The following is an 18,464-nucleotide window of genomic DNA, read 5'->3' as shown; positions in this document are numbered from 1 at the left end:
TTTAGGTCTTATCAAATTTCTTACAAACTATGATTATGTTAGTCACCTCGGACAATAGTGTTTTCTAAATTGTAATTATATGAAAATTAGTTTAGAAAATACAACCTTGTTTCACAAAATCAGGAAATCAACAATGAAACAGGAATGGGAGCGATGGGGACTTATTGTAAATGTGGTCTGCTGATACTGTATATGCACACATTCAGCTCAAAAATATTGAGGCATACATTTGGATACATCAAGATTTTTATAGCAAACAAAACGGCATACGGAGATACTGAGTTTTCAAGATCAGTAATGCCTTTTTCCACTTTCTTAAATCCTGAAAAATGAGGATTGTTTCTGATAGGTGCGGTAACAACAGCAAATGTGTAGTCAGTATTACCTGTGCCAGCAATGACCACAAGAGGGCATTCTATTGATTGTTTTTACTGATCTTTACTGAACAACCATATAATTCCCATTATGAAGACTCAGGAATTTCACTGCTCAGCATATTTTCATCATGGCCTGTTTGACCATTGTATTAACACTGAGGCATAACCGAGGCAGTTTTTAAGACCAGCCCTGATCTAATCCATTTAGTTTCCTTGACAAATAAAGTGAAATATTGTGCATATCTGCTAACCCTTCCAGTACCAGTGACTTCAGCGTTTCTACAGTGTATTGCAGAAGCCGCGGGAACCCAGATGAACAGTTTGTAACTCACGTCTGTGTGCTTGAAGGGTAGACTACATTGAAAGTACCTGATCTGCTCACTTGTCTTCTGCCAGCTCATGAAAGAAGTGACTGAGGAATGCCCTGACATCACTCGCATCTACAGCATTGGGAAGAGCTACATGGGTTTCAAGCTGTACGTCATGGAGATCTCTGATAACCCAGGGAAGCACGAATTAGGTGAGAGATACGGTTTTTAGGAACAACTGGCGCTCTGCTTGTGGTATTATAATGCAATTTTAGCACTTGAGAATTGCTAAGATACAAAATGTACTGTATACAGTACCTATTAAAGATTCTAAATTCTATCTGAAGATTCAGTTTAGGTTCTGCACAGGGCTTACAAAAGGGTTGAAATAACATAACATAAACATGTAGTTTATTTTGGAAAAAGCCAACATGGACATGTTTGAGTCTGCCATGCAGACATGGTTCTCTGTGTGGCATCAGTTCAGGTCAAAGCTGCTATCATGACCTGATTCGAACCCGACGCAACAAGGGCTCTGCTCTCAGGGCTGTTCCTGTCCACATCGCGCTGTAGAATGCTTGTGCTCCTTTTATCTTTTAGTTTTTGCAAAAACTCCATGGGACATAACCAGCAATATATTACTACATACTGTTGTATAATAGAATACATACTGTGAAATGTTTACTATATAGATTTATATATGGTTATTTTACATTGACATTAAAGCATTTCTTTTGAAGATTCGCATTTACCCTGTTATCAAATTACAAAAATAATAATAATTCCTTACACTTATATAGTGCTTTTCTGGACACTCCACTCAAACACTCAAAGCATTTTACAGGTAATGGGGATCCCCTCCACCACCACCACCAGTGTGCAGCATCCACTTGAATGATGCGATGGCAGCCATAATGCACCAGAGCGCTCACCACACACCAGCTATCGGGGGGAGTAGAGCAGAGTAATGAAACCAGTTCAGAGATGGGGGTTATTAGGAGGCCATGATTAGTAAAGGCCAATGGGAAATTTGGCCAGGATGCCAGGGTTACACCACTACTCTTTTTGAGAAACGCCCTGGGATTTTTAATGACCAAAGAGAGTCAGGACCTCAGTTTTACATCTCATCCGAAGGACAGTGCCTGTTTACAGTATAGTTTCCCTGTCACTATACTGGGGCATTAGGACCCACACAGACTACAAGGTGAGCGCCCCCTACTGGTCTCACTAACACCCCTTCCAGCAGCAACCTTAGCTTTTCCCAGGAGGTCTCCCATCCAGGTACTGGCCAGGCTCACACCTGCTTAGCTTCAGTGGTGAGTTCCAGGGTGATATAGACTCTGAGCTATATGCCTGAAGCACATTGACACTAGTATACAGTGACACATGTTCTTTCATTATTTATATTGAGCTCTCTTTCTGGTTGAGAACTCACACTTTCTGTTCTGCGTGTGAGCTCACCACACCTCCATGCACACGCTAATCCAGCTAGCTCATGTCTTTGTTGGCTGCAGTACAGACTAAAATTGGCATATGAGCAGAATCCGTTTGCCAGTTTGGCAGTGGTTAACACCTCCCCTTGCCAGAGCAGACAATAGAGAGAAGCAGGAGGCTGGCAAGCGAGGTGTATATGGAGAAGGTCCCTGTGAAAAAGAATGGGACAGATTCTACTGTACATGCTCATGGAAGAAGTTTTAGTTTTATCACGACACGATGATACAAATCTGGGTCTGGCTACAAAGGCCACTGCCTCCTTGGTGCATTTTCTTTATTATATTAAAGTGTCCCAAGGGTAGACAGAAGTGTTGTAAGAGACTCTTAAATTTGCATGCTGAAAGATTTATGTTAGTTTCTAGTAACTTTGTTTTTCATGTATCTGTAAGAGAAAAACCTGTATAGACAGTCCGTTAGCCTATACAGGCATGCAGAAGTCTATACCTCCTGCTGTATGATTTATTAATAGAACCCTTTTCCATAAAGACCTGTGGGAGTCTGGAACAAGCCGATGTCCTGGCTCCTTCCAACAAATGGCTGGTTGAAATGTTCAGCTCAATTAGCTACGAGTGGTCAGATCAGATGAGTTAGAAGGGCCAAATGGTCTCCTCTTGCTTGCACTTTCTCCTCTTGTTCTGAATGCGGGCTCTGTCTGGACTGCCATCCCCGAGCCGGTAGCGGTAGCCAGGAGTGGATGAGGCCTGCGTCCTGCACATGGACGCTGCAGCGCGGGTGCTGTCTGGGCCTGCTCTTCGCCACCATGTGTACAGAGACTGTGGTGCAGTCATGGCGTATCGACTCCCGCTTCTTGTACATTGTCTCCAAGAAGAATTCATACTCATCGTTAAGAAGCTTTTGTCGGATGTAATATACAGTTGGTGTCCTTTATGAACCACATCCAGGTACTGCAGAATAAGGCTTTCCTTCTGTCCTTGGTGTGCTGTAGCACATAGGAATGGTTACAGATGAGAGGATTGTGCTTGTTAGGCTGCTAGAAGCTACTTTGTATTGCTTCATACACAAACACTTTCTGGGGCAAACATAGACAGTAGAAATGGAGATGAATTTTAAAACCGTCAGAAAGTACAGTAAATAGCAAAACTTTCAACCCACTGTGCAGCCTCCAGGAATTCTGTCCATTCCAGCTGTTATTGCTGTTGGAATTATTATTATTATTATTATTATTATTATTATTATTATTATTATTATTATTATTATTATTATTATTACTGCTACTACTACTATTAAGCGATACTCCTGTCTGGATGTAATGAGGCAGGACCACAGTGGACATGGTTTGACTGAGCAGAGGACATGGTGCCTTTTGCTAATGGCCGTGAGCAGGCCTAACAGGCAGTGTTGTCAGGCGTGATCAGAAAGAGGGTGTCCTGGCAGCTGAGCTGAACTCATCTAAGCCACTGCAAGCTTTCTGGAGGTTTATCACAACATCATTTCTAACCAGCTCCAGATGAGGTCAAAATATAGACATGAATTAGTCATGTGTGCTTTAACACTGATTGAAAACAAGCTTTTTAGCCCTCCCCTCTTTAATACACAGGAATCTTGATTTAAGCCTTGCTGGAAAGGCTGAATTTGGCTAGCAAAGTCATCGTAGCTGTGGATAACACTAAAGTTATTATTTAACATGATTAGGCTTTAAATTGAAGAGAGGATGGTTTAAAAACAACTTTTATTTTTAAAACTGGGTTACTGTATGTTCAGTGAGCTGGATGAAGGTATTTCATCCTTTGAAATAGGCAGGAAAAGATGTGTTCATAACCAGTTCTCCAACCAGCCTGAGAACAGCCAGCCCGTGGAGGAATGAGATTAGTGTAAAACCAACTAATAAAAAAGGCCATTGAAAACATAGTGGGCTTTGATTCTGAATATAGGCTGGCAGTCAAACCTTGGGCAGCCCTAGCAAAAAAAAAGTGTTTAACCTGCAACTTTCAGCCCTCTGAATCCAAAAATAACTCCAAACAGAAAGTATCACACTACTGCCTTGTGATGCTCCAACAGCATGAGCTTCACCCATCCCTGGTATACAGGACTAACAGTTTTCATTGCTTCAACAAGGGACAGACATACATTTCTGTGCAAACCCTACTGCAGGCACTGAGGGCAGTGGGCTGGCTCTGGTGGAACAATATATTTGTCTTTATATAAATTGAAGTGGATTACAATTTTAATAAGAAATAATATAATACTACATGTATTTCCCTTTAAAAACCAACCCCCTTTGCGAGGAACTGAACAACTATACTTTTGCAAGAAAACAAATTATTAGAAAATGTGGTATCAATGATTACATCAACCAAACTGACAAGGTTACTCAAGCTACAGGATCATTCATATAGAAATTAGATTCTGGGGGTTTGTCAACAAAGATTTAGAAAATGCAGGTTTTCCTTAAATAACTTTCTGTGATGAAACACCAACAGAAATTAGCTGTTTAACTCTGGTGCAGTTAAAGAGCTGTGCTCTGTCCCTGTTCAATAAGCCAAATAGTAATCACAGAATGTTATTTAGTGTAGCTTTTCAGAAGATAAAGTTTCTCCTAAAAATAATTCTAATTCTCTAATTGCAGGCAATAGGCATTCAAATAAATGTGTGTATTTGCAACGATTTAGAACTGGTTAATTAATAGAAAACAGAGTACAAATTAGTGGGTGAATACTACACCTGGGAAAGTACAATTAGGGGAGTACCACAGGGGTCTGTACTAGGACTACTGCTCTTCCCAGTTTTTATCAATGACCTAGATTCTGGTATAGTAAGCATAAAGAATTAATCAACATAAACACACAAAATATAATAATATAATATAATAAACATAAAGACTTATGTTTATGTTGTCACACCATGTTCATCTTCTGGTGAATGTGAGGAAGCAATAAATAGACATACAAAATGTTGGGATCATTCTGTAAAGCGCTTTGAGAAGCCACCTTTAAAGGCGCTATATAAGATTAAGTTTATTATTATTATTAATTATTATTAGTGCAAAATTTAAATCAAAGCATGAGATCTTCAAATTGTACAATGTATTACTAACTTCTTGTTTAGAATTTTGTGAACAATGTTGGTCACCATGACACAAAAAAAATATAGCAAGTGCCACCAGGTACATTTCCGGGCTCTCAAATATCTGTGCACTCCCAGACCAGCTGAAACAATGTGTATGTGGCTCCCTGGGAACACTAAATATACTTAGGGGCATCAGAAATACACTTTAAAAACCAACTCTGAGGTCTTAGGTAAGTCCTATTCTTCGAAGCCAAATTCAGATTACTCCCAATAATGTCCAAGGCTGCCTTCTTGCTGGAGGAATATATCTCTTTCCCGTCTATGATAAAGAGATTTATATGAGGATTTTGATAACGGAGTAAAGACATTGTTCCTGGAGCCCCGCTCCCTGCGTCTGGGGTCTTACATGAAGGGTGAGCCTGAAGCTCTGCTGGCCTGGATTTTGAGCAGCTGCCTCTGGGCTTGGGTCCCCGCAGGAGAGCCGGAGTTCCGCTACGTGGCCGGGATGCACGGGAACGAGGCGCTGGGCCGCGAGCTCCTGCTCAACCTGATGCAGTACATGTGCCGCGAGTACAAGAGGGGGAACCCGCGCGTTGTGCGGCTGGTCGAGGAGACGCGCATCCACCTCCTGCCCTCCATGAACCCCGACGGCTACGAGGCCGCTTACGAAAAGGCAAGGGGGCGACGGCTCGGGCTTCCAGGATAATCCTGCAGGAGCTTCCTAGGCCTGCTCCGGGACAACACTGTGTCTGCTGGCCCCATCCCAGTGCTGACTGGTCTCCTTGGATGTTAAGGCTTTTATTTACCTTGTTTCTTCAGTCAGTCCTGAGTGTCAGATGTACCCGGCGTCAAGGGTTCTGCTTCCCACAACCTCAGCACCTCAGAACGTTTCACAGCATGTCCTCAACGTGCTCGCTGTGGTTTCTGATCAAACAACCCTTGCTAAATGATCAATTGATGAGCAGACACAGTTCTGTTCTGTTGGGAACATCAGGTGGGAATGATGTATTAACTCCACAGTGGGAGTGACTCTGTATCGGACACACCCACAGTTGGGGTGGCTCTATATCAGACACACCCACAGTGGGAGTGACTCTGTATCAGACACGCCCAAAGTGGGAGTGACTCTGTATCAGACACACCCACAGTTGGAGTGACTCTGTATCATACACACCCACAGTGGGAGTGACTCTGCACCAGACATGCCCACAGCGGGAGTGACTCTGCACCAGACACGCCCACAGTGGGAGTGACTCTGTACCAGACACACCCACAGTGGGGGTGACTCTGTATCAGACACGCCCACAGTGGGAGTGACTCTGTATCAGACACGCCCACAGTGGGAGTGACTCTGTATCAGACACGCCCACAGTGGGAGTGACTCTGTATCGTACACACCCACAGTGGGATTGACTCTGTATCAGACACGCCCACAGTGGGAGTGACTCTGTATCGTACACATCCACAGTGGGATTGACTCTATATCAGACACACCCACAGTTGGAGTGACTCTGCACCAGACACGCCCACAGTGGGAGTGACTCTGCACCAGACACGCCCACAGTGGGAGTGACTCTGTACCAGACACACCCACAGTGGGGGTGACTCTGTATCAGACACGCCCACAGTGGGAGTGACTCTGTATCGTACACATCCACAGTGGGATTGACTCTATATCAGACACACCCACAGTGGGAGTGACTCTGTATCATACACACCCACAGTTGGAGTGACTCTGTATCATACACACCCACAGTTGGAGTGACTCTGCACCAGACACGCCCACAGTGGGAGTGACTCTGCACCAGACACGCCCACAGTGGGGGTGACTCTGTACCAGACACACCCACAGTGGGGGTGACTCTGTATCAGACACGCCCACAGTGGGAGTGACTCTGTATCAGACACGCCCACAGTGGGAGTGACTCTGTATCAGACACGCCCACAGTGGGAGTGACTATGTATCGTACACATCCACAGTGGGTGACTCTGTATCAGACAAGCCCACAGTGGGAGAGACTCTGTATCAGACACACCCACAGTGGGAGAGACTCTGAATCAGACATGATCACAATTGTTTTCTTCTGCAGAATTGGATACATTTCAGGCAGCACATCTGAATGAGGGCAGCTCTGATACTCAGAACTTTGAACAGAGTTGAGGCTTATTAAAAATCCCATTTGACCTCTTAAGCCTGGAAGCATATTTATAAATACAGTATGCTCCAGATAGAAAACTGAAATCCATCAGCTTTTGATTAAGAACATTTCAGGAGCAAAAACCAGAAGATACAGTGTTCCTCCTGAGCAGAATTGGGAAACAGTGTATTATGTAGATGATTTTTTTCAGAATTGCATTTTATTTTTAATAATAATGTTTCTTTATTAGCCCTATACAATTTCTTGCATTAGGAATCCTTCTTTTTGCATACCCCAGCTCTTCTCCATGGAGACACCGACACACAGACAGGGAGAGAAGCTTGGGGTCAGAGCGCAGGGTCTGCCATTGTACAGCGCCCCTGGAGCAGTTAGGGTTAAGGGCCTTGCTCAGGGGCCCAACAGAGTAGGACTCCTCTGCCAGCCACGGGATTTGAACCAGCAACCTTCCAGTCACAGGCACAGATCCTTAGCCACCGCTCCGCCCTAATCAGTTAATTTATTTCATTATCCCAGTGGTTCATCTCAGCCTTTAACCTGAAACATTTTCCTACATTTTGAAGCTTGTGTTGAAACCAACTGATGTTTCACTGCTGATATTGTTCCCAAAATTTACAGTACTTTGAAACTGTTTATTGGTGATTAAGGCAGCTAAGTAAAATACCTGAAATGTCAGTCGCCTTGGTCGAAATACCCACAGTGTAGGTGAAGCTGAAACTCTGCTTTCTTTAAAGAACAGCTGGGAGAAATACTTGGACCAATAAGCTACAACCTCTTAAAGGTCAGATGGGCTGAATGGTCTCCTGTCATTCCCATTCCTGTGCTATTATCTTCTTAGTTTCATTTTAAAGTCCAGAAAATTAAGGCCGAAAATAGTTAGTAATTATTATTACCAGTTAGTAATAGTCATTTCTAGCAGAACACAAAAGACAGTATGCATAACCATGAAGAGCAAGGGTATCTTCCACCAAGAGAAGAGAAGCCAGAAGAATTACTCAATTCCTGGTTTCACTACTCAAGGCCTCAAGTCTGTTAACACAACTCTCACAGCTGCTGGGATTTTATGGTTGTTGTTTTTTTTCATCAGAAAAAGAACCTGAAAGCTGCTACCTAGTTTATCATAATGGTACGAAACAGACAGTCAGGTGAACAATGGGAAATATGAAGACACTGTGCTGGAAAGCTCAGATCCTGCTGCCAGGTGCTCCTGACCCTTGAGTGACTCCCTGCTGTCTGTTCCTACCCCCCAGGGCTCAGAGCTGGCCGGCTGGGCTTTGGGTCGCTACAGCGTCGAGGGAATCGATATGAACCACAACTTCGCGGACCTCAATTCGGTCATGTGGGAGTCGCAGGAGAGGGAGCAGGACAAAACGAAAGCGGTCAATCATTACATTCCCATTCCCGAATACTACACTTTGGAGACGGCCTTTGTAAGTGGCTTAGAGGCTTGGAAAAAAACTAAGGCACTATGCCAAAAAAGGGAGTGTTTTTTTTTAAAACTGATTCATTTGCTAAACTCTTTTAGTGAAGGAAATAATCACCGAACTCTGTTATTCCCTTCCCAGTGTTCTGCTTCTCAGTACTTGTGTGTGATTCATCAGAGAGGTGACAGATTTCTAAGTTACTGGTGCGTTACAGGCACTGCATTTCCTGGACCTTGAGTATCTGCTGAGCCAGCAGAGTTCAGCACCGTACCTGCAGTTGGATCAGCTCCAGCTGAAGGGGGTGAAACGACACCACTGTCTTGTCATGTTCATTCGCAGGGGAGGGTAAAAGGTATTTGCTGGTACCAGTTTTATAATGCTAGAAGTGCTTCTGTGTATGAACACATGTGAAAATGCTAGAAAGCCATCTTTTCACTGAGGCAGAATTGCAGTGCTGGAAGAATTGGATGAAGTGGAAAGAATATCCAGTTTTCCTAAGCGCTCTGCTTAATAACCGTATTGAAACGAGCTGCATGCTGTGCCAGCAGTGAGGAAATTGAAAGGCGGTTTAACCAAGTGAAACAGAGACCATATGATACGGCTCTGAGTCATCGCCAGCCAACAACTATGTTTTTATTTGGCAATAAAAAGCTTTTTAAAAAGACATGTTGGGGGTCAACAAACTGTTAAAGATTGCAAGGACACATTTTATATGCTTTTTTATTACTAAGTATCATGTGTTTCATTGCAAAGACTGCATTAAAATGTAATGAAACTATAGTCCAAGTGCACAACACCAGGAATCTAGTATTTTGTATTCTATAAAGGCACATTTCCTGTCTGCAGGGCTGGCACAGTACCGCTAGCCACTCGCTTTTCTGTGCCATGTGTACAGGCTGTCAGTACTGTGCTGGTGCCAGAAAGATCAGGTTTGTGTGTGTGTGTGTGTCTGAGGCAGGGCGGGTATGAAACAGTCTGGGCGACTGAGGTCTCACACATCTTTCTAAGATGTGTTTTGTTTTGGCATCTGTTTTTTGCTTTTTACTGAAGGCACATACACAATGGTTTAATCTAATGTCATAGACTGCTGTTAAGCTCTACCCAGAAAATGTGCAAAATGGAAGTATAGCATAAGTGTAGGTATTGTGATAGATCCCATCCTTAGGGAGCATGACTCAGGGGATTTGTTCATATAAATAACCAAAAACACAGTTTATAATGGGCTGGGGTATTTTACTGGTGTGATTTTAAAGGTCTTCGCACTCTCTTATAAAAACAAAGACACCTTAAAGATAATATACTTACAAAGGCTAAGCCTGATGGCCACAATCACAGTGACACCCTTTTCCAACTATTTCCAATGCTTGGAAAATGCACATTCCAAACCAGTATTCAATTATACAATAAGTGAATAATGCACACCAGGATGAAGCTATGAGCTATGACATTGTGTTTGGCGAACTCTAGTGGCAGATCAATGGTTACTACTGTCCCTCAATGAGACAACCTGCCACCAAAACCAGCACAGAATGGGGTGGTGTTGAGGGCTGAATATAACATTACACAAAACAGTGAGTGTCCATTCCCGGGTGTACCCCTGACTTGCACCTGTTGCTTGCCAGGATAGGCTCCAGCTCCCTTAGAGCCCTGAATTGGAAGAAGCAGTTAGGAAATGGATGTTTGCGTGGACAAAGTGAGTTCCCTATGTAGTAATATATCCCCACTTCATATATAATGCATAGAGCTTTTTAAAGTGGTGCCTAAGTCAGCAGCAAATTACATGTCTGTGCAATATCTGTTGTTACTGTTTCAAGTAATTTTAAGATTTATTTTGTAGTGCGCACTAGCTGCTTAGCACTAAATAGGCCCCTTTTACATTCTCTGAGAATTGTACAACAATATTTTTGTCTGCTTTGCAAACAGTGGTGACTAACTCGGCTCGGCCTCACTCATTGTATCTGTGCATTCACTTATTTCCATTCTGCGCAGTAACTTGCACCTATAGACGGGGCCCTGTCTATCCTAAATAACTTGGAATTTAACTTTTATCTGTAAACAGTTGACCACGGCACTCAAACTAAAAAGAATACTTAGTAAAATAGTCCCCAATAAATCTAGTATGTGTTTTACCATTGTCCAATACATACAGTATTCCTCGGCAAGTCCCATGAGCAGAGCATTTCTTAAATTGCAGGGCAATTGTCTTTCAAAAATGCATCTGGGGTGAGTTTTAATAATGTCCCTGAATTTGTGTCAGAGATTGCAGGATAATCTATAAGGTTCACAAACACATGCTTTGAGCATAGTTGTCAACTTACATTTATTGTAAATAATTACATTTGACTAGCTTGTGATGCATTAGGAATAAGTAAAGGGTTAATTCCATAATTAAAGAAAGCACCACATTTGGGCCCTAGAGTCTTCCCCCTTTGCAGTCTGCACACTACAGCAGCTCACTCAAACCTATGATATACTGTATTAGCCACTATGTTGCCCTTGCTAGCCCTTTATTTTCCTTCATTGGGATATTGTGGTCTGATGGTAACACACTGAGAGGCATTTGTGAATCTGATCAAGCTTGTTCATTTCTCATCCTTACTGCACCCTGGAGCCAGTTCTATTTAGTAGCTATGCAACTGTATGTTCAGCAAATTCTGAAGTTTCTACTTGTCAGATCCACGGGTTTCTGGTGGTTTGGTGAACTGAGAGACGATGCCAACTTAGTGTTTAGCGAAGTATGCTCTTGATAAGCATAAATTCTGAAAAGACCAGAATTGTCCCTCATTTTTTGTGAGCTGAAGTCTGGTGGAGGGCCAGCATGTGGAAATGAACTCTTGAGTGCCACCTGCTGTTAGGGTTGTCACAACGAGGACTGCACCGGTGCTACAGTGAAATTTGGAAATTTAAAAAGGAAAAACAGTGGCTGAGGTGATCTTTTTACATTTGAGAAGTGTGCTTAAAACAATCATCTGCCACCATGAGTTCCTTTATATCCCACTCTTAAATTATCCCCATTTTAGGATGTGGCCCTTAACCCTCCACCAATTAACTAATTAAATCAACAATCCACCTCTTGTGACAGGTCAGCTGTAACTCCCACCCACACTGCAGCTGCCCTATCACATGCGTACATAATCTCAATAGCCAAAGTGGGAACCAAACCAACGTTTGTCTTCCTCTGTAACACAGGTTGCCCCAGAAACTCGCGCGGTGATTAACTGGATGGAGAAAATTCCTTTCGTCCTAAGTGCCAACCTTCATGGTGGAGAGCTGGTGGTCACCTACCCGTTCGACATGACCCGCGACTGGGCTCCAAAAGAGCTGACGCCCACTGCGGACGACAGCTTCTTCCGCTGGCTGGCCACTGTCTACGCCACCACCAACCGCGTCATGGCCAACCCAGACCGCCGGGACTGCCACTACGAGGACTTCAAGCAGCACAACAACATCATCAACGGAGCCAACTGGCACACTGTGCCGGGCAGTGAGTATCGTTCGACCGGACCTGCCTGCAGTATCTCAGCATCCACAGCAGCGCTACAGAACATAAGGAAGGTTATAAATGAGAGGAGGCCCTGTGACCTGTCTGGCTGGTTTGGTATTTAGTATTAAAGTGATCCAAGGATCTCACCCAGCCAGATGTGTAGCTTGTTCCATGCTCCCACAACCCTTTGTGTAAAGGAGTGCCTTCTGTCCTCTTTTTTAAACGCACTTCCACATACATGCAGGCAATACAGTCACATTATATATATCAGATACTGCTGGACATATTAACTCCACTACTCCACATATTAACTCCATTACTTTATACAGTTGCAAGAAAAAGTTTGTGAACCCTTTGGATTTACCTGGATTTCTGCATTAATTACTCATAAAAATGTGGTCTGATCGCACAATAATAGTCACAATAATAGACAAACACAATCTGCTTAAACTAATAACACACAAACAATTGTACTTCCTCTTGTCAGTACTGAACACATTGTTTAAACATTCATTCCGGGCTGGAAAAAGTATGTGATCCATCCATTTTCTGATCAAAAATAAAACTATTTTATAGCACCTATAAGCGAACTAACCCAGCAAGCAGTGGTCATAAGGTGGGGTACAGATGTCTAGGATGCCCTGAACTTTCTAACTCCTTTTTTTTGCATTAGTGTTTATAGTTTATTATTCCTAAAGTCTATGGATTCTTTACTAAATAATAATGGGATGTTTTTTACACATTTGTTATTGACTTTTATGAAGAATTCACATCAAAGTTTGGTGAAAATGAGCACCCAGAGGAAACGCAGGGAGGACGCAGATAGCACCCAGGTCCGTAATTGAACCCAGGGTCCCAACACTATTTTAACCACTGTGCCACTGTGCCACTCTTTTAATAATATGAATATATATTATTTAGATTGTATTTTCTTGAGCCAGAAATTATATATCAAAATCCAAATATTTGCACAGTTTACACACATTAGATAAACTGTAAATTAAATACATTTCAAAATGTCAAAATGTCATGTCATGTCAAAATGAAGAGCTTTTCTGGCCCGAAGAGAAATATGACTGACCTGTATTACAGTATTGTGCAATTGAAATATCCTCTGCGGTTTTGACGTTTGCCTGCTTGTCGATGCTGTGGGCTGTTCGTGCCCAGTGGAAGGTGTCCACACTACTGCTCCTGTGCTGTCGTGCAGGTATGAATGACTTCAGCTACCTGCACACCAACTGCTTTGAGGTGACTATCGAGCTGTCCTGCGACAAGTTCCCCCACGCCAGCGAGCTGCCCACCGAGTGGGAGAACAACAAGGAGTCGCTACTGATCTACATGGAGCAGGTGGGCCTGGGACAGAGGGTGGGGTCGCGCCGTAACGCGAGCCGGGGCGTCTTTCCAGAGCCGGCGCAATAGCATTTACACGTAAAGTTAGAACGAAAACCACGACATTTAGATGCTCAAGAAGCCTCCTGTAAGCTGCCTGAGGCAGGAGCGAGTGCATCTTAGCATCTTCATTCATCCACTGTGCCAGTTGTTTCCACACTAGATCTTTATTTAAAGTGTTGGGTTTTGATTACCTATTGATTAGTTGTATTACTAATCCAGCATCCAGCAGCCATATCACCCTGCAACTCACAACTGGCAGCCCACTGAAGCTAAGCAGGTGTGAGCCTGGTCAGTACCTGGATGTGAGACCTCCTGGGAAAAAAAAAACTAAGGTTGCTGCTGGAAGAGGTGTTAGTGGGGCCAGCAGGGGTCGTTCACCCTGTGGTCCATGTGGGTCCTAATGCCCCAGTATAGTGACGGGGACACTATACTGTAAACAGGCGCCGTCCTTCGGATGAGACGTAAAACCGAGGTCCTGACTCTCTGTGGTCATTAAAAAAAATCCCAGGGCTCTTCTCGAAAAGAGTAGGGGTGTAACCCCGGTGTCCTGGCCAAATTTCCAATTGGCCTTTATCAATCATGGCCTCCTAATAATCCCCCTCTATGAATTGGCTGCATTACTCTGCTCTCCTCCCCACTGATAGCTGATGTGTGGTGAGCGTTCTGGCGCACTATGGCTGCCGTCGCATCATCCAGGTGGATGCTGCACATTGGTGGTGGTGGAGGGGAGTCCCCATTACCTGTAAAGCGCTTTGAGTGGAGTGTCCAGAAAAGCGCTATATAAGTGTAAGCAATTATTATTAATTATAATTATTATTACCCCAATAGACAGAATGGGTCATTAAACATACTTCTGCCCAGGGTTGACTGCAGAACCTTGGGTCAGACACACGCATTAGATATAAATTAGATATAAATCTCACTGTTCTGCAGCAATGAGAGAAGCTAAAAGTTTCTCTTGTTGTTGCAGAAAGAGTAAGTGGTCAATATCAATCCTGTCTTTCTCATGGTCAGTTTGGTGTCCCGCAGTCTGTCTCTCCCTGGATTAAAGCAATAGTCTGAGGCAAGTTCTCCCTCTCTCCTCTCCCCCCTCCCTTTCTCCTCTCACTCCCCACCCTCCCTCCTCCTTTTTGCCCCTCTCTCCCCTCCTCTCTCCTCCTCTTTCCCCCTCTCTCTCCCTCTCCTTCTCTCACCCTTTCTCCCCTCACTCTCCTCCCTCTCTCCTCCTCTTTCCTTCTCTCCTCCCTCCCCCCTCCTCCTCTTTCCCCCTCCCCCTCTCTCCCCCTCTCTCCTCCTATCTCCTCCTCTGTCCCCCTCTCTCTCGTCCCCCAGGTGCACAGGGGCCTTAAGGGTGTCGTGAGAGACAAGGACACGCAGGCCGGCATCGCTGACGCCATCGTTTCTGTGGACGACATCGACCACGACATCAGGACCGGTGCGCTGTCATGATCTGTCTCATTTTCTTTTTCTTTCTCAGAAATTACAGCCGTGACACATTACCAGCCTAAATTCCCTTTCGTTTTAGCATTTCAGCATCCAATCGGTTAAGGTACATTTACAGGCTTCCTGACCCTGTTAAGTATTTTATCTAGCATTGGTTCTGATTCTTGCAGGGTTGGGTATATTAAGGCTTCATTGGTTATTTAAGATGCAGATCTATTAAAAAATTAACACATAATCATGTAGTCATCTTCAGCATGCTCATGGTAATTACTATATAGTGAATTTATATGGAATCTGTACAGTACATAACAGTTGTAAACCTACTGTATATTGCCAGTCCTACTGTTTATCTTAAACCATGTCTTGGATACGTATTTGTAATGTGTGTTATCATCCGGTTTAACCTTAGGGCACAGCTGTATTGGTCAGTTTGTCCCTTGTTTGTTTTATCACTGAGCCCGGATGTTGTCCTCTCTGCTGCTGCTGCTGTTTCTCCTCCAGCCTTCGACGGGGACTACTGGCGTCTGCTGAACCCCGGGGAGTACGAGGTGACGGTCAGGGCGGAGGGCTACATCCCCGCCAAGAGGATGTGCCGCGTGAACTACGAGGGCCACCCCACCATCTGCGACTTCGAGCTGAGCAAGACCTTCAAGCAGCGGCTGCGGGAGATCCTGGCCAAGGGAGGGAAGGTCCCGCAGGACATGCAGCTGCGCCTGCGCCTGCTCCGGCTGCGCAAGCTGAGGGCCTCCACCAAGGCCATAAACCGCCGGCGCCGGCAGTAGCCAGCCTCCTCCCGGCCGGTCCCAGGACACGCCGACGGTACCTCCGCGCTGCGTCTCATCCACAACTTGTTTTTAAATCGAACCAGAAACTGGGCTGTGGAATTGACACCTTTAATCCGGCATATCAGATGGGATGCACTGTCGAAACCTGACCAGCTAGTGAGCTACGAGGCTCTCGCGCACTCAGGGGAACTCCCCAGCGGCCAGCGTTTCTTTGGTGCCTCTTTACACCAAGGGTAGCGGGGGCCTGGAACAAGCCACCTGGTCGTGTTGTGGAAGCCAATAACCTGGCTTCTCTCAGGAAGGAACATTTTGATCCTCGGTTCAGACCCTGGCAGACTAGATGGACCCAATGGCCCCTTCTCGTTTGTAAACTTTGTATTTGTAAAAAAAAAAAAAGAAGCTGAAATCATGTAGAGTTCCTTCCTAGTAGGCCAAAACATCTTTTCCAAGGAGACTTGCGTAGGACGTCCCAGCGGCCCTTCAGTCCTCAAAGTGGAGGCCAGACCCAGGAGGGCTCCTGCCCCACTTGGCTGAGGCAGATCTGACAAAAGTCTTACACCCCCCCCACTCCTGCCCCAAATCATCCTTCAGTCAATAACCTTCTAAAGGGCTCTGATGAAGGAAGGGTAGCCAGAGCTCTGTGTGAGAAGCAGGGGGATTCGGCCAAGGGGTGCGATATGCAGCCCCCAAAGAGACATCTTAGCTAGGCTTCCACTCAAATACTACTGCTACTGTCTGTAGATTGCATGAACCACGTGTCCCTGTGGGTCTGTCTCTGCTCTTCATGCCACCACAAGGAATGACTTTCCTCAAGCTGTCACTTCATTTCAGAAAAAGCAACAGGCCTTAGCTCTAAACTAAGCCCTGCAAATGATTATGGTTCAAACCATGATGTCATTGTCTCCAACAGAGGTATAAAATTAACACAGTGAAATATGTTGCATTTTAATTACACAGTTTAGCACCAGTCCTCATCCCTTTCAAAAAAAGTGTTTGAATCCGGACTCATGTGAAGTGGAATGTCTCCTCGAAAACATCCCAGGCCTTTTATTAAGGAATGATACATGATTCATACACCTCTCCACTTTAAAAAAGAAAAGCCCGAAAGAGTTAAAGAGAGGGTAGTGGAGAGTTAGAATCGAATAGCAGAATTAGTAGAAGTTCTGATTTTTTATTGAATAAAAATGTGGGACGAAAGATTAACTGTGCCGGTCTGTCGCCCTGAAAAAGTCCCAGTGTGACAGATTGGTATTTGGTGAATCAAAAGAGATACGAGGTGGTTGCAAAGAAAGCAAAGTCTGTTTAAAGATGTGAAATTCGCACACACGAAGAAGAGTGCTCGATCCTTACAGTCTGGAACTGGGAAGAACATTTAATGTGGGATATAACCTTTTAACACCTAGACAGCACAGGTCTGTGTTACTTTAGTGTGTGCATTTACTTTAAGCAAGTAAAAATAAAAATGCTGGCATTCTCAGTCTCTTGCGAGTCAAGTGGCATATTATAAAGGAATCACTAACAGAGCTTGGTAGTGTATACAACCATGTTCCTTAAGCATTTATCTTTCCAAGTCAGTCCTGCTTTAGGGGGTTATTATTTTGTATGGAAAAAAATAAAAAAATGTTATGTTAAACAAGTCACATTATGTCTGTCATGTGTCATGTGCCTACTTCAGAGAGAAAATGGTTAATGCAACTGTTTGTTCAGCTGACACTAACTCAGAGAGACTCTCAAGAGTTACAGTTACATCCACCCAACCTCAACTTATTTCTGCTCAAGATCACAGCGACCCAGGGCTTGTCCAGGAAACATAGTCAGGACTGCACCCTGAACAGAGACTCCTGCCTGTAGCTGTTAAAAATAAAATCTTTGAAATCATATCTTTAATAGGTTTCTGTCATTCTTTGTAATATTGCACTTTGTGGAAGATCAATACTGTGAAAGACCCTTATTCTACCAGGGTGGTCCCAGTGTCTGCATGTAAAAAATCTCATGATGGCAACAAGCAATAAATTAAGTGCTGGAGGCTGTAGGTTTCAGCCTTTCAAGGCCATAAAAGACCAAAGATAAAATCAGCCTGCACAAAATATCCAACCCCTCTGACACTGTGCATACCCTATTTTATACCAAGTGCTTAATTGCACACATGCTGAAATATGAATTCCTAAAACCTGTATCGATTAAGTAATCTTGTTTAATCCCTACTCTTTTTTAATATTTAATATCACTCTTTAACTCACAACTGGCAGCCCACTAAAGCTCACCAGGTGTGAGCCTGGTCAGTACCTGGATGGGAGACCTCCTGGGAAAAACTACATTTGCCGCTGGAAGAGGTGCTAGTGGGGCCAGCAGGGGGCGCTCACCCTGCGGTCCATGTGGGTCCTAATGCCCCAGTATAGTGATGGGGACTAACCCCGGAATCCTGGCCAAATTTCCCATTGGCCCTTACCAATCATGGCCTCCTAACAATCCCCATCTCTGAACTGGCTTCATTACCCTGCTCTCCTCCCCACTGAGAGCTGGTGTGTGGGGAGCGTTCTGGTGCACTATGCTGTCGCATCATCCAGGTGGGGC

At 44.2% G+C, this 18,464-nt stretch overlaps 1 protein-coding gene across 1 annotated transcript in view; it reads left to right on the top strand.

The window, feature by feature from the left end:
- The window catches only part of cpxm1a (carboxypeptidase X (M14 family), member 1a), a 32,510-nt gene extending 14,984 nt beyond the window's left edge, over nt 1–17,526 (top strand). Inside the window, exons 8-14 of the mRNA XM_088638479.1 lie at nt 774–897; nt 5,683–5,879; nt 8,613–8,792; nt 11,976–12,270; nt 13,478–13,617; nt 14,995–15,097; nt 15,607–17,526. Coding sequence (XP_088494605.1) covers nt 774–897; nt 5,683–5,879; nt 8,613–8,792; nt 11,976–12,270; nt 13,478–13,617; nt 14,995–15,097; nt 15,607–15,887 — 1,320 coding nt within the window. The 3' untranslated portion in view covers nt 15,888–17,526. The remainder of the gene's footprint in view (nt 1–773; nt 898–5,682; nt 5,880–8,612; nt 8,793–11,975; nt 12,271–13,477; nt 13,618–14,994; nt 15,098–15,606) is intronic.
- The last annotated feature ends 938 nt before the right edge of the window (nt 17,527–18,464 follow it).

This window comes from Lepisosteus platostomus, chromosome 1, assembly GCF_059453375.1.
Source record: "Lepisosteus platostomus isolate fLepPlt1 chromosome 1, fLepPlt1.hap1, whole genome shotgun sequence".
Classification (NCBI taxonomy): Eukaryota; Metazoa; Chordata; class Actinopteri; order Semionotiformes; family Lepisosteidae; genus Lepisosteus; species Lepisosteus platostomus.
The sequence above is the reverse complement of the archived record's forward strand: the minus strand, read 5'-3'. Positions and strand labels throughout refer to the sequence as shown.